This window comes from Strix aluco, chromosome Z, assembly GCF_031877795.1.
Source record: "Strix aluco isolate bStrAlu1 chromosome Z, bStrAlu1.hap1, whole genome shotgun sequence".
In the NCBI taxonomy this organism is placed as follows: Eukaryota; Metazoa; Chordata; class Aves; order Strigiformes; family Strigidae; genus Strix; species Strix aluco.
This window is the reverse complement of record NC_133971.1, coordinates 14,651,346-14,674,412: the sequence shown is the minus strand read 5'-3', so window position 1 is coordinate 14,674,412 and position 23,067 is coordinate 14,651,346. Positions and strand designations below refer to the sequence as shown.

Here is a 23,067-nt window from a genome sequence, read left to right as displayed (position 1 = left end):
CATGCCCAGGCCTTGGGTTCCCTTGAAATGACCCTGCAGGGAATGGTCCCCACCTGGAGACAATGGAGCAGGCAGCCACTCCTCACACAGGCCTCTTCCATCCTTTCCCCAGAGGCTTGAGCATCCTGTTACAAACATCTCCCTGCAGCCAGCCCTGAGTGGGACTGCCTTGCCTCCTGCACAGCACCCTCCCCACCAGTCATGGGCACATCTGAGCACTGAGGCAGTGGTCATGGCGCAGCTCACGCTGAGCCAGACACACACGCAAGCACTGGACACCTTTTCTGCCTTCTCAAAGAGCTGTATAACAAACAGATGCCCTCCAAGGGACTGCAAATGGTGCCACAGCGCACCAAGTGCTGGCTCAGATGGACCCTTTCATTTTAATTGATGAAGTCTCTAAAACATCTCATTCTCAGAGAAACTTCTGTAATGTCTGTTCTTGAAGGAACACAATAATGAGGGCACATAAAGTAGTGCTCTCTAACTGTTACTCATGAACAGAAGCATCAGCTTTAATGAACCACCTTCATTTTTCAGCTTTCATACTTTTGCATGTGTGTTACTGGCATCATGTGGTTAAGTAAGTGATTAAAATGTAACGATTTTGAAGCTATTAAGGGAAACTGGAGTCTGATCACCATTGTGGTATCTGGTTTACAGTTAGCAAAACATTCTGTTTTTCCTGGACCCCATTTTCACCCTGGGAAAACACTTGGAACAGATGGTTCACTATCCAAGTTTTACAAGCAGTTCAAACAGGAGTAGGCACCCTGCACGCTGCAAATGTTTATAGAGGTTAAGCATAATCAGCTCCCACTAGTCCCTGCCAAGTGCATTAACTTAGTGGTGAAACAAAGCAATTGGCTCAACAGTAAAGTTTTTTTACTGTTAAGCAGGTATTCTTTTATTAGCAGCGCTGGAGTCACCCTGAGGTGACTCCCTAAAACTAGCAAGGGACATTAGTTTACATACACATAAATCATACATATTCATTAGATTTCCTGGAAAGGGGTGTCTTATGATAATGAGTTCCCGGAATTCATTTACATAGTCCGAGCATGCGTAGTAAAAATAGAGTGAGGGTCTTCGGTGGTCGAGGGAAGAAGTAAGTAGCCTTCTTCACAGTGTTTGCTAGTTGACCCTCTTTCCAGAGCACACTGTAAAGTCAAGGTGCATTCTTCCTAAATCAGCAAAATCATCCTCCCTAGATAGGATCTCTGTGTCCTTTTCTTTGAGTCCTCCTTATCTTAGTTTGCCCATTCTAGGAGTTGCCCAAGTGTCCATTGAAGGCCTTGACTCTGCTATCAGTGATCTACATAGGGAGCGTTTTACTCTTGTCTAAAGAGACAAAGAGGCTTAGGGAAACAGTTAAGGAGTCCTTGGGAAACAAACAGAGCAAAACACAAGCAAAGCTTTCATGCATCACAATTTAGTCTTAATCAACGATTGTCAGAAATTCATTTGTTTGAGCCCTTTCAGTGGTATGGGGAAAAAGCCTAAGGAAATACAGTTTTATTAACATATTACATTATTCTACACAGTATATAATATCACAGCTAAAGAGCTGACACAGATGAGACTGTCCCATGTCTAGATCAGAGACTTTAATTTTCATGTTAGGTGATTTACCAATACCTGTGACTAGCTGCCCTGGTTTAAGCCCAGAGGGCAACTGAGCACCACACAGCCATTCACTCACCCCTTCCCCCACAGCGCTAGAAAGGAGAAAAATGAATCAAAAGGAATCTCAGGAACTGAGGTGAGGGATGGCTCACCCATTATGGTCAGAGGCAAAAGACAGGCTCATTAGGGGAGAAAAAGGACATCACTTTAGTTCAAAACACTAACAACAATGACAGAATAGGACAGTGAGAAGCGTTACTATATCTTAAAAACACCTCCTCCCACCCCTCCCTTCTTCCTGGGTTCTGTTTTGTTCCGATATCTCTACCTCCTTCCTTAGCAACGCAAGGGCAGGGGATGAGAGGTGAAGCACTCTTCTGCATTCTTCCCCCTGCTCCACGTGGTGTCCCTCTCACAGGAGACAGTCCTCCACAAACTCTCCCCACCGTGAGTCCTCCCCACGGGATGCATTCTTCTCGAGATGCTCCGGCGTGGGTCACCTCCACGTGTGCAGTCCTCCCAGCGCCGAACTGCAACAGCGGGGGCTGCTTCTTCCCCCAGAGTCCGGGGTCCTCCACAGGCCACAGGCAAATCTCTGCTCCGCCGGTGGGGGCAGGTTGGCCCTGCCCTCTCACCTTGGGATACAGGGGGAATCTCTGCTCCGGCACACCTCCCCCACTTCCTCGTCCTTCCTTCCACTGACCTCAGTGTTCACATTGGTGTTCTTCTCATAACACCTCCTCACAAGTCCCAACCCTCTCTCAGTTTCCCTTTCTTAAATACGTTATTGCAGAGGCACAGCCACCATTGCTAACTGGCTCAGCCTTGGCCAGAGTTGGGTCCAACTTGGAGCCAGGAGAGCTTTCAAGAAGCTTCTCACAGGGGGCCACTGCTGTAGCCCCCTCCCTGCTACAGAAACCCAGCACAGTAGCAAAATAAATTTTTAGTTTCATTTCACCCTGCAGGTGGGAAAGGCTCTTACAACAGTTGCTGGTGAGAGGTGCTCTGTCTGGAGTGCTTTTTTGTTAACGCTGATTCTTCACAGATGAAGAAGTAATGGGAAGATTTTATTTGCATAGTGGTTCTTTGGGGCAACTGAGAAGGTACCTATGGTGTTCTTGCTTTTGACCAACTTCATATATCTCATCTTTCTTTCTTTGAGCAAGACAGTGTGAGAGAGATGCTCGTCAAAGATTTACAAAGCTCAGATTGATAAGGAAACCTAGAATGCCATCTTCTTTAACTACATCTGAAGTGCAAGCCAACAAGAAGGTCCCTCTTTGTTCTATGATTTCTATGAATATGTGATTTCTGGGTGCATTTTTCAAGTTCAGCAAGAGCTGTACACCAGCAGAGATCAACAGTCAGTAGAACATGCAGTCTAATAGTTTACTTTCTCGGTTGTCCAAAGTGAAAGGTCTAATGAGTAGCACACTCTCTCTTGCAGGTGAAATATTTTCATAGTTTCCTCTCGATACCTGAAAATGTGAAAGAGCTTCATTATGCTGTTAAAATCAGCATATGACTCATTTAAAGCCTAAGCAGATCTGCTCAGAAATCGCTACAACTCATGAAATATAAGGTACAGGTTCTATGTCATTAGTCTGTAAGAATATTGACCCAGAGGAAAAGATTTTGTGTTAAATAAATGCCACTAGCTAAGAGTATCCATGCTACAAATGGAGTTTTAAATTTGGAATTTGGAGAGAAGTGGTTTAATGGGCTCTGGGTTGCAAACAGGCTTTGTAGTAAAACCTTTACACTGCATTTTTTAAAGTAAGCCACAGGTGTTAGTAGCTATAAAATGTCCTATGGATGATACACTGGTTGTTCATAGGCTTAGTGATTCAGGAGAAAAAAAGTCTTTTTTCTGAGACAGTACTGAAGAATTATGACACTCTGTTTTACTTTTAGGCACAAAACCTAGGGCTTGGTCAGCTGACCTCATTTCCATACAACAGATCTTTGTTTAATAAGTATCAAATTTTAATATGACCAAGAACTTGACTTTTGGAATCTGAGCGGAATGGAAGCGTATTTACTGCTTGTATTGTGACAGCCAGCATTTTATTTCCTAGGAAAATCTACAGTCGCTCTGCTCAAGGCTTGCTGAGAACTGAGACTAGTTGTTGTGACAAGGCATCGTCAGGTTTGGCACTTCCACAGCAACTGAAGTTCTGCTCTTCTTTCCAAAGCCTTAAAGACTTTAAAATACCTTCTAGAAAAAAACACAGCTCTGCCTTATATGCCTGACTCCTCAGGAAGACAGTCACAACTATGTTCAGGTTGCAATGAAGGAGGAGGTTTGGAAAGGAAGGAAAATAAAATTCACTCATGCTCTAGCACAACTGATGTTATTCAAAGAAATTCAAATGGTGAGTATTAAATCATTATGAAGTAACAAGATAAACACTTCTATCAAGAAATAATCCTTTTGTTTCTCTGTCTGAATCATTTTGTGAAATGCCTCAGGTAATTCTTACCCATTAAATATTCTAGGGTAAAAAATTCACCGTGTTAGTTAAACAAACAAAGAACACATGGTTTAGAATATCTACCTGATTTTTCTTTTGAGGAATCAACCAAAACTTCAGCTCTCCTTTCTGGTACTCTGAGTACCTTTGTCTTGTGCCAAAGTATTTGGAAAAGAATACACTTTCAGCATGAGGTCCTATAGCACACCTTGGAAAGGCCAGGCAGTGGGATTAAAGACTGCTCTGGCTCTAAGTGATGAACATGCTATCAGGTCCACATGCAGGATCCTTTCTTTGTATTTGTGGACATGCTGCTGGCTGCTCCAAGTCTTTCTTTGACCCCAGGCTCGCTGTACGGTAGCCTTCTTCAACTCTCGTTTTGTAATTTCTGTGGAGTAAAACTGTGACCTGTAATCTGACCATTGATGGATGGATAAAGTAATCCCATCAGCAACTGGGCCCTCCAAGGGCACTTTGGGTATGTCTTCAGAGGTGATGGGAGATAGAGAGGTCAACCTTTAGAAAATCTTGTCACATTGCCCTGCCTACAGTTCTGTGGCTCAAATAGACATAACCAAGCACTAAAGACTCTTCTTCATCTTGCTTCAGTGTACAAATGCATTAGTAAGGAGATACAAAAATACAGTCAGAAACCATGTAGGTAAGTCCTAAGTGCGTATCATTTTGTAAGGATAATATTATAAACTGCAGGTCCAAGAAATAATATTGTCCCTTTCAAAAACTTTCCTCAAGGTTTGTGCCTGGCCAGAGATGTCAGAACTCATGTCATTTTGTTCTGAGAGTTAAACAAGAGAATTGCATCCATTTCTTTGCAAAAATACTTAGTTCACTATATCCTCATCCATATAGTAAAGGAGAGCCTAGAAAAATACCCTGTTCTCCTTCTGAAATGCAACACGCCACCAGGCACTGTGGTGTACCTTCTTGTGATGTACCTGAAGTTACCAGTAACTTCTTGCAGAATTCAGCTACCAAGTAATTGGGAAGATCCTGAAAAAGGGTGAAGAGCAGAGCAGCACAAGACACTTCCCTCTATGCCAGTGGACAATTTTCTTACTCAAATGGTGAGCAAAGCACCTCTCAAAACTGATTTTTATGTCAGGCTTTGCCTGGCACAAGAAACCAACAGGCATGCAGGAATTTTGGGTGCCAGAACTGTGAGTTGGAGACTTGAGAGTGGAAAACGCAGTCTTACGCAGATGCAGGCAGGACTTTTCTACAAACACATAACTTACTGTGAAGAAGGTAAGGAAATCTTCCTTTACTCTGCCAGATAAAACAGCAAACTCATACTCTGCAAAGGTTTTCCAGACTACAAATCACTTTAAAAACTTGCTGTGTGCTTTAACCCAGCTCTGGAAACCAGCCCCTTGTATTTCTCAGGAACACACATCTCTCCTGTAACCATGTAAGTCAGCCAGTACCCAGGAGCCTCACTCCAGGAATCTGGCCCACTCAGAAACCCAGCAAAGAAGCACTGGCAATAGTCAGTGTAGAGGACTGACACCATCACTATAAAAGTGAAAACACAGTGGGCAAATACTCTTAACAAAGTCTGCACTGAACATTAAACAAAAGGCCCTAAAACTGCCATGTTTTCCCTTATGAACCATACAGGTTAGTAAAAGAGACTTCTGCCCCCACTTTTCTGTCACTGATATCCCAGCTTCTCTCATTTAAGCTGCACATCAGGCTTGGTTCAGAGTCAGCACTATGGGTGAATTTCTGATGCTCAAAGACAAAGACAGGGTATCCATTTTTGTCTTCTGTCCTATTGCCAAACAGTCATTAAATCCCAAGAAAAAAGCTGTAAAAGCAGTGATGGGAGCATCCTAATGTATTGGAACTTCCCAAACCAAGCCCGATAAGCAATTACATAGACAGTTGGGACTTTAGGTTCAGTCTTTCTCAGGCTGGTAAGACCACAGGAGAGCAAACTGGCACAATGCCAGCATCAAGACATACCAACATAAGCCAGGGGCCTTCTACACCAAACTGACCTAAGCATACTTAAGTGTGATCTAAGGCTGACCAGAGAGAAATCTGAGCTGGTAATATTACGAGAAATGTGTGTAATACCCTACTCTTCCCACCATCTTTCTCTGGGGGACTGTAATCCCAGCTGACCTTGTTCTCCCTGGACTCTTCGGTGTCTACGGACAGGGCTGCAAACAGCCCAGAGCCCTTGGACACTGCTCTCAAGACCTGCCCATTGTTGCAGGTGGTATTTAGCAGGTACCATGCCTCCCACAAAATATGCTTCAGGAAAAAAAAGTAAGCATCCTGCCTTCTTCAGTCTTTCTGAGCATGTCACTCTGTTGCTATGTTCCCTACACTGGGTGCTGCTGATTGCCAACAGCATTTCAACACTTGGTCTTCCCTCTGTGAAGAAGCTACCTTGCTCTGCTAAAATAAGGAGACCAGATAAACAGAATAATCCTTGTGAGCTGCTAAGGAAGCAGATAGAACAGATGGGAAACTGCTTTCTTACCGCATGGAAATCAGGGGGATTTCTGAGGTTTTCATATCCTGCACTGAGGAAACAGGACCTTTCAAGGATTTTTGTGAAAAATAAGGTATTATTTTTCTGCAGAAAAGCTACTAATCCACTGGCTCAGACACTTGCCTAGAGCCGTGGAGCAGCCAAAATGAGTTCTCACTTTCCTTAATTCAGAGCAGAGAGATGAAATTTCTTCCCACATAATCACAGAGTTATCAACTATTCCCAGCAAATTTCTGCCTGTTCCATATCCATCAGTTCCCTTTCCCCCCTCCAAATTCCTATCTGGGTATGAGCAATCTTTCCTGTCCAAAACAGTGTATTTTTTTGTAGAACATATAGGTTTCAAAAATTTTCATTTTCCAACAGCAACAGTTTCACTAGAACATGTGTCACTGGCCGTGGAGGTGCTGCAGCCCTTTCTCTTCCCCATGGCTGCTGCTGAGCAGTGGAACATGCTACGGGAGGAACTTCTAAAGACGCTTCTCGCTGTGGTCACAACTAAGAGCAAAACTCACTGGGAAATCCTGACCTGAACATATGCAGCCCAGTGTAACCAAATATTGATCTTGCCTTTTGTGAGTAGAAAAGCTTTTTCCTTTTTTTTTTTTTTTGTGCTTTTAATAATCCTCAGAACACAAAGACACCCCATAGCTGGACCCCACATGAAAAACCTATGAACTTTCCTTTCAGCATCAGACTCTTTAACACTATGGCATTCAAATGCATGTTAAATATAAGTTGAAATAACTGACTGCAGGGATAGAAAAATGTTGGAGAAAGAGACTTAAGATTTAAAATAAAAACAACTAAAAGGCATAGGGAAAAGAAAATCAGCCATATTTGTTTGGAATAATTACCTAAATAAGCAATAATTGCAAGTGCCAAAACCCTGTAAGAACATGGGTTGGTGATAACAACTGTGTGGAAGTCAACAGAGAGTGATGGGCAGACACAGGATACTGTTTGCAGCACAGTAACGACAACAGTCTACTCCTCAAATAGCAAAGGACAGCCCCCAACATGGCCATTATTACCATTTGCACAATTGCTGTTGTTCCAACAGTAAATCAGATGGCAGCAACTGATAAATTATCATTCACTGCAGCAAATGATAATACAAGCAAAGCTGGACTCCCACCTCCATCACTTGAAGGCTGCTTTGGCTAAGTCATAGCTTTGCAGAGACTTGCAATGCCTTGCCTGTGCTCCCCCTCTCACCTCTGTGCTCTTGGAAACAAAAACCTTGAGGTGTTTGTGTGAATTGGCAGGCTGCCTAGCCACCCTTGTCAAACTGGCTTGGCAAATTTGAGCTGAGCACCGGGTGCTTACACAGGGAAGGCTTCTACTTAATGAGCCCACTTAATACCCAAGGCATGCAATTTCTCTGCACTCTTGGTTTAGCTGAAGGACCAGGAATATTCTGTATTTTGATAACAGTAAATCACCAACAGACCCCACATGCAACACTTCAACATTGTAAAAATTTGGAACATTGACATTCATGATGGAAAAAAACCCATGTGGTTTTAATGAGGGAATGAGCAAATAGGAGCTGAACAGTGTCTTGTGCCATGGGCTGATTTACTGGAAGATCTTACTTGCCGTGGAACTAAGGTTGTCCCATTGATTCCTGGTCTCAGCTTAGCTTTTAATGAAACTCAGTAAACCTTGCTCGCTCAGTCTTGCACTGAGGCAGACTGGCCTAGCACATTACCAGTAATTTATTTTCCAAAACCTGTAGCAAGTAATAGGATTCCCCCCCCAGCCTTTGCCCACAAGAACAGTATGTTGTTGCTAGTGAAACAGTCTTTCACGGCCCCAAGTGCTGTGACACTGATAAATCTCTCAGACAACAGGTCAGTGAAGGCGAAAGCAGATGAGCCTGATGCCTTTCCCTTGCTAAACTTTTCTTTCGTTCTCCTTCCCAGTTTCTCATTCCAACTTGATCTGATGTCACTCGGGACCTGGGATCTGTTCCTGGGAGCTTTGCTTCTGGCAGAAACAGCAAACCACTGTGGTACAGGGAACAGTGGACCTCCTTCTTCCCTTCTTTGCTTTAACACAACCCTGAGGTGGTGCAGAAACTCACCTGTCTTCCTGGCAGCTACCTCTGGTACAGAGCTCTGCCCCAGAACGGGCTGCCCACGGCCCTCCCCATTGCTGGGCAGGTCTCCAAGTGCAAGGAGGAGACCACTATAGTGGGGTTTGGCTTCTGCCCTGCTGCCCAGGCCAGGACACAAAGTACTACAAGAGCATTAAGCCCCACATCATCACCATCCCTGGATGGCTAGGTCTCACACAGATACAGAATGGCTGGGCCAGGGGAATAGCTTCTTACCCAGAAACCTATCAATGCTCAGCCACTCCTTGCCTTGCCAGGCAGGGACTAGCACTCCTAAATTCTACAGGCAAAGCTGCCCCTCACCTGCTTCAGGGGCAAAATGCTTAATGAGCTGAAGCTGCTTAAAGCTGCAGCTCAGTGGGCGCACACCTGGCAGCTCCTGACAGCATGGGCCAGAGCATCCATGGTGGCTAAAATGCCTGGACCAGCTGGGTGGATGAGAGTGGCTTTTTCACTGGCACAGTTATAGCTGAATGAGGACAGTGGCTGGATGCAGAGTGGCAAGCTCTGGGCTGGGTGCTTTGGTATTTGACCAGCTCTACCCTCTGCACAGCTCTTTAATACCACCTGCTGGGCTGAACAGCCTGATCCTGCATCAGTGCTCTAACAAGTGCATCAAAATCCATCACCTCACTGGCACTGGTTAGCACCAAGCGGGATTATGGAGCATTTTGCTGCATCAGGCTAACCACTAACAACAGACATAAAATGATTTGTGAAATTGGACATTTGTACCGTGAAACTGGACATTTTTTTTATCAGTGTCTCATTAGTTATGTTAGGGATTGGACTTGTTGCCAACAGCACAGACCAGCCAGATCTGAGCTACAGCGTAGTTTGTTAGGCTCATACAAAAAGCTGGTCTGCCCTTCTGTATGAAAAAAACAAAAGCACTGAGTGGTTCCTACTGCGATGCCAAAAATACTACTAAGCAAGAGAGGAAGCTTACTCAAGTGAGTTTTGAAACCATTTTAACCATGAATCAAATACAACTGGGTGTTCTTCTTAATGGAGTGCTTAGCTACATTAGCAAAAGTGATGTGTAAGTGTCTATAAAAGCCTAATGTAACAATATTTTCGGGGGGGGGGGGGGGGGAAGACATTTTTAAACCTATCTTGGAAATGCTAAATAGACTGTATTTGTAGCAATTACTTGATAACATTTTTCATCTTATTTCAACCAGCTGACAGAGGGACACAGAACAGCCCTGAACATATCTACATGCATGCTTTCAGTGCAAGTTGCCTGGGAGCAAGGGTGTTAAATTTGCAACCTGACAGAGTGGTTCACTCTGCTTACAGGCTGCAGCCTCCTGCTCAAGGGAAAGCAAGGCAGGCTGGATGAGTTGCTCTAGAGGTAAGAACCTGTTCCCAGCCTCCACCTTCCAGGGGGAAGACAGGGAGGAGGAGGCCCACCAGCTGCCCTCATAGTAGCAAGACAATGTAAACCCAGGGACATATCCTGCACTTGCACAGAAAGCCCAGCATTTTGAGACTGCAGAGCTGCAGCATCTGCAACAGCCAGATGCTCTGCACAGGAAGCAGGCTGCACACATTGCCCCCCAGCTGCTGCTTGGCCAGGACTGACCCCCTGTGTCTGCGGACCACCTGCAATCTCAGGCGGTGGAGGGAAACTCAATCACCATGGCAGGTTTTCACTCTATAGCTGAGGTAGGCAGCTAAGGCCTCCTTCACCTTCAGCAGACATGCACATTTTCAGGACTCTATTCCCTTCACTATTTTAGGTATCTACTTTAAGGAGACAAATCACACCTAGATCCCATCCTTCTCTGCTAGCTGCTGAAGGAGCTTTGACTACTTCAGGTGCAGACAGCTACAGTTACTCCAACTGATCCCACCCTGGAAATTGTTAACTGCCCAGCTTCAAAACTCAGGCACACAAAACATGCCAGTAAACTAACGGGCAAGTCTTGAGTTGTCAGGCCAGAGATGACACTTTCCACATAAAGGACTTTGGTTTTGAATTCACCTTGGCTAAAAAGTAAAAAATAGTAAGGAAGTGCATGGCTGTGCAACCTCACTGGTTGTCTGGGATGATGTGCACGACTGCAGGCGATGTTTGCTGTCATCTCTAGCTCCGTTGTCCTCTGCCATCCAGTGAATGAAGTTACTCAGGCACTGGTTTGTCTAAATTTTGCTGTAACACAGCCCAAGGCTCACATTTAGTAAGATGTGAAAGCCTGTGCTTCCCTATTTCCTGCTTCCCAAAAGCAATTGTGTTGAAAGCAAGGATTGGTACTGAAGAGCCATGAATAAAATTTAAAATCTGACCTCATGGATATGCTAAATTGTTCCAATTTCTTGTCCTAGCAGTCAGCACTTTTTTTTTTTTTATGGACAAGATAAACTTCTTCACAAAAAGCAAGAAAAATGTTCAAAAATCCTAACATAATTTCCATAAAAAACACTACCCAAACTCCACTAAAAATACAGTATTTTAATATTGGAACTATGTCCTTTGTTACAAAGAGATTTTGAAGACTGAGTGTACATATTCACAAAAGCAACAAACTAAGGCATATTCTCCATAGCCATGTTAATAAATTAAAGACTTTGAAAAGACATGTGACTTGATCTCATTTAAACCTTGTCAAGATACAGGCAGTAAAAATTTTCAACGTAGTGGACTGTCAGTTTATACAATTATCTTGAGTATGAGCTAGATTAATTTTGTGTCACTGAAATAAATGATCTAGTAAGATCATGAAGCTTAAAGTGCTCATTAGAAACCCAACATTTCAATTAAGAAATGTTAAAGATATTACATTCCTTATGTATCGAGTCTGAAAGTACAGTATGTACACAATCTACAGTCTTGCCTTTATAAATAGGAAATAATTTATCTATCTATCTCAAACATGACCAGTAGCTGAAAGGAAGCTGAAAGACTATTTTGATTTGGCCAGAAAAAGGAAAAAACAGAACAGTTATGCCATACATACAGCTATCAGAATTCTGTATCCCAAGCGCTGCCATTCTGGCCAATCTCCTTGACTAATTTTCTTTACACCCACTGAGGAAGCATCTGCCAGTGTGCTGCCAGTAGAGAATTACAGCATCTCTCTTGTAAGGGATTTGCTTGGGTCTCCAGAACTGGCAAGGCTGCTTCTAAGAGAAAACTTAATGATGTATAAGTCCCTTAAATAAACAGAAGAAATACGCTGCAATATATTAGTCTGCAGAGATACAACAACTCTGAACTAGACTGTCAAACAATAAAAATTTGGACATTTTTAATTTTAGTTTTTGAATTAACTGTAGTGTTTATAAAAAAATAAGACAAAACTAATTCAAAGGCATCTGCAACAAATTTAAAAGCCTACAGCAGCTTTCTTACAAAGCCCTAACCAGTTCCTTTCAATCTGGAGATGCAGTATGTTTGCTAGTCAAGTCCCTTGTCCTGACAGGAGCTAATCAAACTCTCCAGCTCACTACCAGTCCTCTGTGACTTTGACTTAACACTTCTGCAGCATGTGGTATTACCCTGTGCACAGGTTAAGCCTGTTTCACACAGGACTAATACCAGGTACCTGTGAAATGTTAGTATTGTACATCATAGTACTCCCCACAGCACACACGCTTTTCAACAATCCCCCTCAAAGTACAACATGACAAGTTTTCAAAAATACGAATGACCTTAAAACACAAGACCCAAATGTTCATGTAATTACAAATCTTTAACTTCCTCTCATTGCTTTTCATTTCTCAGCTTCATTTCATTTTCTTCCCAGTCTTTTCACTGATTTTGCAACTGGACTTCGTAATTTTCAGACAGATACAAGAATATACCCATTCACATACAGTGACATGATTACAGTAAAATCAAAAGCCACAAAATAAAATAATGGTGAACATTCCGTAAGTGGAATTTTAACTTTTGGTCAGCGTTTTTGCTAGGCTAAAGGCAAAAATATGCCGTACAACATCACTTTAACATCTGCAGGAATAAGGCTCTTGCTTACTTCAGCCTCAGCATAGTGTGTGGTCAGCCCGAACTATGCAATTTCTTAAAAGAACAGGTAGACTGGAGATTGTAAAGCTGTATTTCTTCCCTACTTCTACCTATTGGAGATTCTTCCCTTGCAAAACAACATTCACATGAAAAAATTTACTGTGGTGCTCAGAAGAGTTGAAGGCAAACACATGTGTATGGGCAACAAAAGCTGTCAAGGTGACAAACGATTCAATGGACTTTCTTCTCCACCTGCAGCAAGCTTGAGTGTTGTTAGCTTTCGAGGGGGATGCTGAGGACTCTTACGAAGGTTGTCATCCATCTGCAGAGAAATAACGAGAGCCCGATCTGGCAAACAGTAGAATATAGATTATATGATTAGTCTATTTGTCAGGACTGCCATCATTAATGCTGGTTTGAGGTATTTTTTTACCCTGTTATTTCAGGCCCAGCCAAAACTGATGCCTTGATTCCTCTCCACTTCCAAATTTGTGCTTGTGTTAGAGCATATGGTGCATCAAACCCAGGGCAAATAGGCATGCTTCTGCTCAAATCATTTCATCAAGATTACTGAAGAAAGCAACATTGCTACCTTCTTCTAAGAGGTCAAAGTTTCAGTTTTGTACAATAGCCAAATGCTATTAGAAAGCAGATCAAAAGTCAAACTGCTAACATCAATGGATGCCACATCCTGGAGGCGCTGGGTGAATTTAGATTAGTTACAGATTTCAAAAGTATTTAATAAAAAATTTGTCATAAGACCTTTTCAAAGACAGGTTAAAATTAATCTCTGAATATAAAGACTTTACATTTTAATAAGAATTCAAGTTAATGCCCTGTACATAATGTGGTATCAAAGAGAGTCTAGTTACTACAGAATAAACAGAATCACAGAAGACAGCACAGGGGAGATCTCCAGAGGTTGTCTAGTCCATCCCATTTATTCAACGTAGGGTCAGCTTCACCTAAATCATGCCTCACAAATAATCTATGTAACCCATTCTTTAAAGCTTCCACAGCCACACTTCAATACCACAAAGAGGAGATACAATCAATACCTAATGCTATAGAAGCTGATCATAGTTAAAGATCTGTTTCATACACTGATCTTTTTCAGGAACAAATGCCTTCTATCCTTCTAGTTAGTGTTCTGTCTGCATCAGAAAACTAATTCTTCACAAGTATTTTTAACATAAGTTGTATAGCTTTTCATAGGTGTTGAGTGACAGCCTTAGAAACAAAGAAATAAAAGCTAGATGTAGAAGAAGCAGGAGAAAAAGTGACTGTAGGTTAGTGACTACAACATTCAGCTGGGAGCAAGGAGAGTTGGTGATTGGTCTTAACTTGCAGGACCGTTTCTGAGTTTTGATCAATACATTTGCCTTCTCCTTTGCTAGAAGGTACACTTGCAGAAAGACACCCTTCTTTTGATGGTATGCGCACTTCCAAAACAATGTTCTTTTGATTGTAATAGAAACACTTTTTAAGTACAAGGCTTCATTAATTATTCCTTTCAAATGATGTAATATTCTTCTTGCCTGTCTAGACAAAGTAACTCACTAGTGAAGAAGCAATTAAAATAGAATGTCCATTGTACAGTTGCAATGCAAGAGTATCTGTGAACAAGTAACCACAATGAAGCAGGAAAATTAGAGACTGAAGCAAAAGTAACCTTTTCAATCAAGTTGGATTCCTTATTTACAAGCTGTGTGAGTTTCTGCAGATTAGCATCTGCCATATCCTGTCCACCCGGAGAATGGCCTAGAGAGTGAAGGTAGAAGATGAAGAGTGAAAAGGTAATTACAAAAGCTTTTAAATCCTTAAAAAATAAAACCACATTGGAGAGAAAGTTCATGCAGTATTTTTATCCTAAGAAGAATTTAAGTGGAAAAGCAATTCCATGTGAGAAAAACAGAAATGCAAAGCATGAGCCATAGCATAGATACAGGTGTGTTTTGCCAATGATTGACAAGAGTCTAAAATCAAGTATTAACTCTCGCTTTTCATTTTCAATCCTTTCTGCACAACTTTGGAAGTTTCTCTACCTCATTTCTCCACAGAAGCTCTAGCATAAACTACATAAACTCTAATTCTGCCTTGGTTCACAGATGGAATCCTGGAGTACTATTCCAAACAAGATTATACATGACAAAAAGGGGGAAAGAAACACATCTTACCTGAGACAGTTAACCTGAAGTAGCAAGTTAAAATATCATCACAGAATCGACACAGATTGGGAAGCTGTTTCAAATGCTCTTGTAACTGTACTCTCGGGAAGCACACTTTATAAATCGGTGCAAGGAAACCAAACACAAAGGCATCCAAGGTGGTAGGCCTGAAAAGAGTGACAAAACAAAAAACCAAACTGACTGAGGTAAGACAGTAAGACCAATATGACTGTTTTCTGTGTATGTCGAACACAACTCATGACAGAACATAGTCAGCTCTTCTGGCATTTCATCTTTTCATATCAATCCGGTAAATGCTTTGTACAGATATCTACTGGTTTCAGCAACTCTGAACTAGAGACATGCTGGCAAGCTTAAACAGTAACTTCAGCATTAAAATTCAGTCATGCTGTCACATACAGTGATGAACAAGCCACTCTAAAACACATTTCTGGCACCACAGAAGCCAAGCTGTATGCCAGGGAACCAGGATCCTCTCTCATGAAGGTGTCCAACTTCAGTGACTAAAGTAATCCTTTTTAGGACGTGTTGGCGCTATGTTGTTGGCAACATCTACTTCCTGCTCCGTGCACATACCACTGGAAGAGGAGTGTTCCTGGACCTACATGCTCCTCCCATGAAGGCAGTGGCAACACTGCAGGCTTAAAGCATTCTTTCTACATACAAGCACAGAAGGTGACATTGAGTGGCTAGAAAAGCATTCTCTAGAGCTATACTAACTCATCAAGCACCTCACATTTTCATACCAGCTGTGGACAGCATCCGTCTGTCTGTGGAAAAATGAAGGATAAGGGAGACATCGTATTGCCTTAGTCCAAGTATTTCATTTGTGCCCTGTTTGCTCATTCAGATTTATCTGAAAAGCAGGGAGTGAGACATGAAACTACCGTGCAGCACTTTTAACACCCTGGCAGGTTTTTTTAAAAAAAAAAAAAAAAAGAAGTGTTCACAAAGTTATGTGGTACTTGTTTTATTAGTCATTTAAAAAAAAAAAAAAAAAAAAAAAAATCACACTCACGTATCTCCAAAGAAAAACTGAGATGTTCCCAATCTCTTCGACAGGAGATTTAGGCACTCCTTGGCATCCCTGTATATCTGATGAGACACAAGACTGTCTAAGAGCCCTAGGTGTAGCAAGGCTAGAATGCACAGCATTGTTCATCATTTGACAGTGTGCTAGACTGTTCCAGTTCTTGTCTTTGACAGCACCAAGTTACAAATTCTTTACTACACAACACATACCTGTGCTTCCACTTCAGTGAGACTGTAGAGTGGAGGCCCTCCCCTCGTCAGCAAGATCCTGTTCAGTGCCTCCCTGGACATCTTTCCAGGCAGATACAAACTCAGTGGGAAGGCAATCCTTGAAGCAAACCATGGCTTTGTCACACTGCAGTAATTTTCAGCCTCAACCCAGAAAGTGTGCAGCTGTATCAACACAAGGAAAAATATGACCGAAATCTGCGTAAGAACAGTAGACATCTCTTAAAATTTTGATGTGCAAGACCTCTGTCAGAGAAGCATAAGCACCAGGAATTATTGCAATTTAAGGCAATCAGGTTCCATAAAGGATTATACTAATTCTTTTAGTGTAGGAGTATATAATTAAGGCAACAGCTACCTTCCGCCTAAAGAACAACAAAAGTATTACATAGACCTATATACATGTGCATAAAATTACATACATGCTCATGATTATATACGTGTGTGTATATATATACACACTCATACACACACACACTGCACACAGAAAATATAGTACAAAAAAGGTGCAGACATACAGGATCAGGTTTGAATTATCTAGAATTTTTTTAATGAAATTTCACATAAATCTTAAGAGAAAAGATATTATGAAATAATGAATTTGAAACCTTGCGGGTCAGCTGAAGAGGCCAGCCTATGACATCATCTGCTCAGAATATTTTTTCCTGTACAACTGGAAGCCAAAGTCATTCAAGAGATCCAATGTCTGGGGATTTTTATAGCTCTAATGTAGGTACACTACATTGGGTGAGGGCATGTGGTCATGTGATATTTAGAACTGAAAAATGAAACTACTGACGGGTATTTTAATTTCTCAAAAGTTCTAACTGAACAGTTCAAAAGACTTCCACAGTTGTGCACCCCACATGAGACATACCATATCTTACTCAAAGCTTTTTCAAAAGAATCAAATGAAACACAAAGTGGACAGAATAAGCTGTTTTCAGGATGCTGTTTCCCAAAATGCAACTAAAAGAAAAAACATTCATAGATGCCCTTTTAAAATGTCTTTCATAAACTCATTATTATTATTTCACACCCCACAAACACAGACTTCTTTCCTTTTCAAAAGTTGCTAGGCAGTATGTCCAAAATTGGACTAACAAAGCAAATACATTCCATTCAGGACTATGGCTGAGAGACTTGACTGCTTCTCACATTGGGCACCTCTTGCAGCATTCACTTCCAAAAATTCTGACCATTATAAAGTATTTCTCAATACTTACCAGAGCAGGAAGCAGTTTCTCTTCAAGTAGTGCAATATATGCAAGTGTATCAGCTCCTTGTTTTGCAGACAATTCATAATCAGCATTATATTTCTATGAATTATAAAGAAAACCAAACATACTACAGATAGTGTTACACAGAACTTTCCAAAAAGATGATCAATGCAACCCAAAGTTGCTTCAAACTTAACAGCTATCAAGTCAGTAAATGTAACATTTTTGGGGACAGAAATCATGTCCTCATTAGAGTTTCTTTACTTATTTAGGCCAGCTATGTCAAACCTCCTTGCATCTCCCTTTTCCACTTTCCCATTCTTAAGATTTTTGGGCCCTCCTAGTCCCAAAATAACTCTCATGTCTCCTTCCCATTGCTTCCCAAGCAACTGTCCAGTGATACAGAGGCAATTTTTCAGTACTTAGGGATGTAGCAACATGTAGCAACACTCTGGCATGTCCCCATCTTTATTTCTGAAGAAGCATCTGGCACTTAAGCTGCTGTAAGTATAAAAAGGCAAGTGTTCCCTCTTTTTGCTTTTAATTACCATTCTAAAAACTTAGAAATTGGATGCTAACAATATAAGAGACCAAACGCAGAGCTAAATTAATGCAGTTACAGCTGACTGAGCTTTTAATTCTAACACTGAATCTTTTCAAAGTACATTAAAAGGGTTGATAAGTTTTTTAGGGGGAGAGGAGATTCGCTTAATTAATTTAAAAACAAAAGGTCAGTGCTGACCCTTAGATACCTGAAAAGCAAGCACACTACTGTTATATTTTAACTCAAAGAGGGGGGGTGGGTTCCCAACATTAGGGATTCTTTGGTATTCAAATGGCTACGAAACTTCTGAATTTTAAAACAACTGCCTAAAATCCTACCTCAAATAAGCAGTTTTCAGATTCTGTTTTTCTCCCCTCCAAAAGATTTAGTTTCACTAACATGGCATTCATCAGATAACCTTCTTGACTAGGCAGAAACTGAACTTCTAATGTAAAAGCAGAATAGTGAGCTTGACGACCATCTTAGAAATAAAAAGACGATGCCATGCATACTAGACATCTTTATACTTTGTGAAAAGAAAAATCATATAGCTTTATTCTTTGTAAATAAAACACTAAACGGTCTGCAAAATGCAAGCAATAGTTGACTACACAGTAACATGATGTGCATCAAAAATGCCTGCAGGCATTTTTATGCTACAAGCTATAGAAAAACTATGTAGATTAAGAACAATTCTGTATGTATTAACGATTACTCATTCAAGCAGTTAAAACCACATTTCCCAAACTGTGATATCTTAGGTCTCCAAAGCCATAATGATGTTAGAAGTGCTATAATTAAAAGCAGGGTGCTCAGTGGGAAACTGCTCAATTAAGGCCAGTTTGTTGTCCTTTTCAATTACCAGTTTTCTTGTGCCTATTTTTAAATCTTTCACATAACTAACTATAAACTTTAAAACAGCAATCTGTTATCCACCATTTTGCAATTCTCATCCATGTATGAAAAATAGGAAAGCACTGGGTCTGAACTGAGTTCCAGGTTTCTGAAAGCCTGTATCCATGTACACAGGGGACATGCAGAGTCACCACAAGACAAAGAAAACAAATCTTTTGAAGGAGACCTACCTGCTTTCTTAAGAAGTTTAGTATTTTTGCTGGCTGAGAAATAACAATGTCTTCTGATATTAAGACTGGTACATCTCCTAGAAGGCATAAATAATACAGTCAACAATTTATATGGATGAGTTCTAACATAACTAGAAAGCAATCAGTCACTTCATCTAGTTTCCTTTTCTCCATAGCACGATCTGATCTTCCTAACACATGCACATAAACTAAGCTTTACATACCAGGGGAGTTCTACCAAGTGTATTGTTTCCTTCACTAATAACAATACATTAAAATGGGCCCACATCAAATCAGACTGAAGACAATGTCTTCCGCTGGATACCTGACACTGAGAACCAGGCTGGACTTCAGATGTTCACCTTAAGACAAAAATTCCAGCGCAGTCCAACTGCCCTCTCAACTCATTAACCCCTGGGCTTCTCCTTCCTTCTACTCCAATTTTTCTCTGCCCTTCCCCTCCAAATCCATTTGAACCACCTGTTTTCTCCAGCCTTCCTACAACAACTGCATAACCATGAATTATTCCAGAACCCTTCTGCCAGAAGCTTACTGGTCAGCCTTTACTCACTGAAGGATCAAAGACTGTAAAGTGTTAACATCTCTGTAACGGGGGCTATCTTATAGCACATTCACAACATAATCGCCACAATGAGCCTAACATGACTGTGCTGCTAAATACTACTGAAGAATCAATCATCAGCAACACTATTTGGATTTTTTTAATGGATTTTACATATTTTGGTTATGAAGAAAGCCACTGAAATTTTGGCAAGTACATCCAGCTAGTTCTCAGTATTTTCTGCTAACAGGAAACAATACGCCGAAAAGCAAGAGTCAAAGGTGGAACATCTGCATGGATACAGTAATGCCTAAACTGATGATGTGCTAAGTGTAAATGACAAGAGGTGATTTTACCTCTCTGAAATACACCAAGACAGTAACTTAAACGCTGACCAAAAAGATAAGCAATAAGTATCCAGCATGAAGAAGTCCCCTATGATAACTTATCTTCAACTTCTCGGGCAACTAGGTTTTCAGTCACCCTTTCTAAGTCAACCTCTCTAACTCAGCACAGTACTAAACATCCCAGTTCTTTGAGGCTCACATTCCACTTCCAACTGTACCAGCCCATTAAATTATGTATAATTAAAGAACACTATTTCCATACACAAGTTTAGTTACCATAATTATAAATACGCAAAGTGCAAAAAGCTTAAAAACTTACTTTCACTAAACCATCAATTTAGACTGCCTGACAGAAACAGGTACGTACTTGGCACCACCACTTTGTTGACCGTCTGGTGCTTCACCCATAAGCATTTTAATAAAGTATCCTTTGAGGCCCTTTATTTTCGTCCCACAAATTCATTACACTTGATCCTGTAAGGGCATTTATCGATGTATCATGAAAGCAGGTGGACTTCACTGGGGCAGGTTACACTCATGACCACAAAACCAAAGCAAACTCAGAAACAATGCAGAAATTGGAACCTGTACTTATAACGTCACTATGACTAAAATAATAGAAAACACAAAGATGGTACCTTTCGGAGCTCTCCAAGAGCTATTTATCGTATTCAGTGTTAGGGGAGCACCAGAAAATTTGGCGTAAGCCTGCAATAAAGATTGAGGGGGGAAAAAATCCAGTCACTATGTGTAAAAGTGTAAGATACCACTTTAAAAGTTGTTTTAACCAGCTTTAGTGCTCTAATGCGTTTCTAGGAAATGCTGCCCGTTAGGGCCAAGGCCTGGCAGCCCCCGGGAAGGCACGACGCCCTCGGAAGGGGCAGCAGCCCTACCCGCGGCTCCACGGGGGAGGGACGCAACGGCCCACGGCGAGGCGGCTCCCTTTGGGGAAAAAAACGGGCTCCGCGCCGCCCTGCCAGGCCCCGCCGCGGGCCCAGTCGCCGTCGCTTCCCGCCTCGGCCGAGCGCGGCGGCAGCGGCGGGGCCCTCGCCCGGCACAGGCCCGGCCTCAGGGCGATGAGGGCGGGCGCGCCCCTCGGAGGCGGCGCCGCCTCTCTCGGGGGCAAGCGTCCCGCGGACAGCCGTGCCAGCGGCAGGCAAGCCCCGGGGCGCCGTCCGTCCCTCCCGCCTTCCCTCCCTTCCTCCCGGGGCGGGTGGCGGCCGCCGGCTGTTACCATGACGGTTAGTGACTCCGGGTGCAGGGACGGCAGCCCCCAATCGCCTCCCCAGCAACTCAGCTCCATGGGAGCCGCCATCTTGTCCGCCGCCCGCGCCGTCCCGGGAGGCGCGGCGCTGCTGCCCTCGCACGGCGGCTCCCGAGCGCCCCCGGCCGCACCTCGGGGAGGGAGAAGGCCGCGAGGGGCGTGCGCGCCTCAGGGGCCGCCACCGCCCCTCGAGCCCGTGTGGCCGAGAGGAGCCGGGAGGTCCCCGCGTAAGGGCGTCCTGCCCTCCCCATGCTGACCGCCGGCGGCTGCCGAGGCCGCGGGCGAGGCTGCTGGAGGCGTCGCTGAGGGGAAGGGGCGTCGGCGGCCAGAAGCCGTTGCCCTGTGGGGAAACGCCGCTCGCCCTAAGGCACCATCGTTTCACTCGTGAAACTCGGCGGCTTACGCGACCGCATTGCTGAGAACCCCAGCTCCCTGGCTCTGTTATTCACGCTGAGTTGTGACGTTATACAGGACCAAAAAATGTGGCTTTCGATAAAATGTGAAGAACGGTCTCAGCAATTTGGCTTTAAAAATAACAAACTCTGATCATATGGTACCAGTTTTGACCAGGTTATAATGATAAACCATTCAGTGTGGTTTTTTACTGTGGACCTTTAAAGGCATCAAGTTGTCAGCTGTTCCATTTCAGCGTTCGTGCAGACATGCCACAGCACATCTAAATACTAAGTCAAATATTTCTTTCCATCCCTCCCACACAAGGAAAAAATACCACACGCTGATTTAAAAAAAAACCTGCACTGACCACCCTTATTGAGGTCTTCTATCCATGAAGAGATGCGGAGAGCAAGGGCAAAGCTACATCTCTCTTCCCCCACCCCTCAGATCCATGGTTTCAGATCAAGAAATTTGTGGGAGAAAGTGTCATGACAAAAATCTATGACACAGATCTGAGTTCATTCTGCTCCACTTTATGAGGAACATGGAAGAAACACGTATCCGTTTTTTTCCTCAGAAAAACACACCACTGGCAATGTTACTAGTAGCGAAAAAAAACCCCATTTTTTTAATAGCTACATTTCCTCCTGTAAACAGGTACTTAAGGCACATATTCTTAAGGTCACCTTTCTAATCTTTTCCTCTCTGCAGGGACCAGCTAACTTCTAGTCAGTCTGTCCAGGTACTTTGCTTTGGCCTGTTCACCATGTGATCGCCTTGCTGAGATGTGCAAACTCTGGAGGCAAGGGTGGCTCCTAACAGCTGTTTCTATATGGAGGATAAGCCAGTTTATGGCTCTTAAGGCAGGCTGCAAGAAGGGTTAGGAGATAAATAGGAGAGTAAACTTTCTTTGCAGTGCCTTAGGGCCCAATTCATCTCTGTGCTGTTGTGGAGTCCAGAGCAACAATGGCAAAAATGCAATCTGCATCTTTCCTCCCCCATCCAAAAGCTCTTCAGGAGCCTTTTCCTCTTGATTGCCCGAGTGGAATTCCTATTAGTGTAAATGAAAAGTAAATAGGTGCATTGAGAATGGATATCTGCCTTGACTTGAAAAAGTGGGGCTTCAATTTGTGTTTCTGAAAAAGCAAAACTTCTGAAACCCATGTTTGAAATCTTATGTTTTACAGAATTTTTATGAAAATGTGGCAGGATCAAACCTAGAAGTATCAACATAAATGTGGAAGGATATGGTTTAGAGCTGATATTTAACTTGCATTAAGACTTCTGTATCATAATTGCCCATGAATCCTGATTTTTAATCATCCATATAATTCCATAAAAGCAGTGAGTCTGCTGATGCATATTAGGAGCAAAATATGAAAGCTTAATTAAGCAGCAGGGATTCCTTTCTGCTTTCCCTACCCCATTGCTTGGAATTTAACAAGTCACAAACACTTCTGTAAAGCAAAATCTATAATGTT

At 42.5% G+C, this 23,067-nt stretch overlaps 1 protein-coding gene across 5 annotated transcripts; it reads right to left on the bottom strand.

Annotated features, from left to right (window-relative positions):
• Positions 1-11,184: 11,184 nt before the first annotated feature.
• Positions 11,185-21,261, bottom strand: MTX3 (metaxin 3). Of its 5 annotated transcripts, XR_012621687.1 has the most exons (10): positions 21,161-21,261; positions 20,565-20,634; positions 19,018-19,094; positions 17,395-17,487; positions 16,151-16,333; positions 15,927-16,003; positions 14,897-15,054; positions 14,392-14,480; positions 12,880-13,041; positions 11,185-11,875 (listed from the first exon to the last, which is right to left on the bottom strand). XR_012621687.1 is itself a non-coding variant. In XM_074813041.1 (9 exons), the coding sequence occupies exons 1-9, from the start codon at positions 21,239-21,241 to the stop codon at positions 12,934-12,936; spliced, it is 936 nt and encodes a 311-aa protein (XP_074669142.1). In that variant the 5' UTR covers positions 21,242-21,261; the 3' UTR covers positions 11,185-12,933. The 5 variants fall into 5 exon arrangements, 4 of the variants coding, with proteins under 4 accessions (XP_074669142.1, XP_074669143.1, XP_074669144.1 ...); XM_074813041.1 differs by having other exon boundaries at positions 11,185-13,041; XM_074813044.1 differs by lacking the exons at positions 11,185-11,875; positions 12,880-13,041 and adding an exon at positions 13,076-14,112 and having other exon boundaries at positions 14,354-14,480.
• Positions 21,262-23,067: the final 1,806 nt, after the last annotated feature.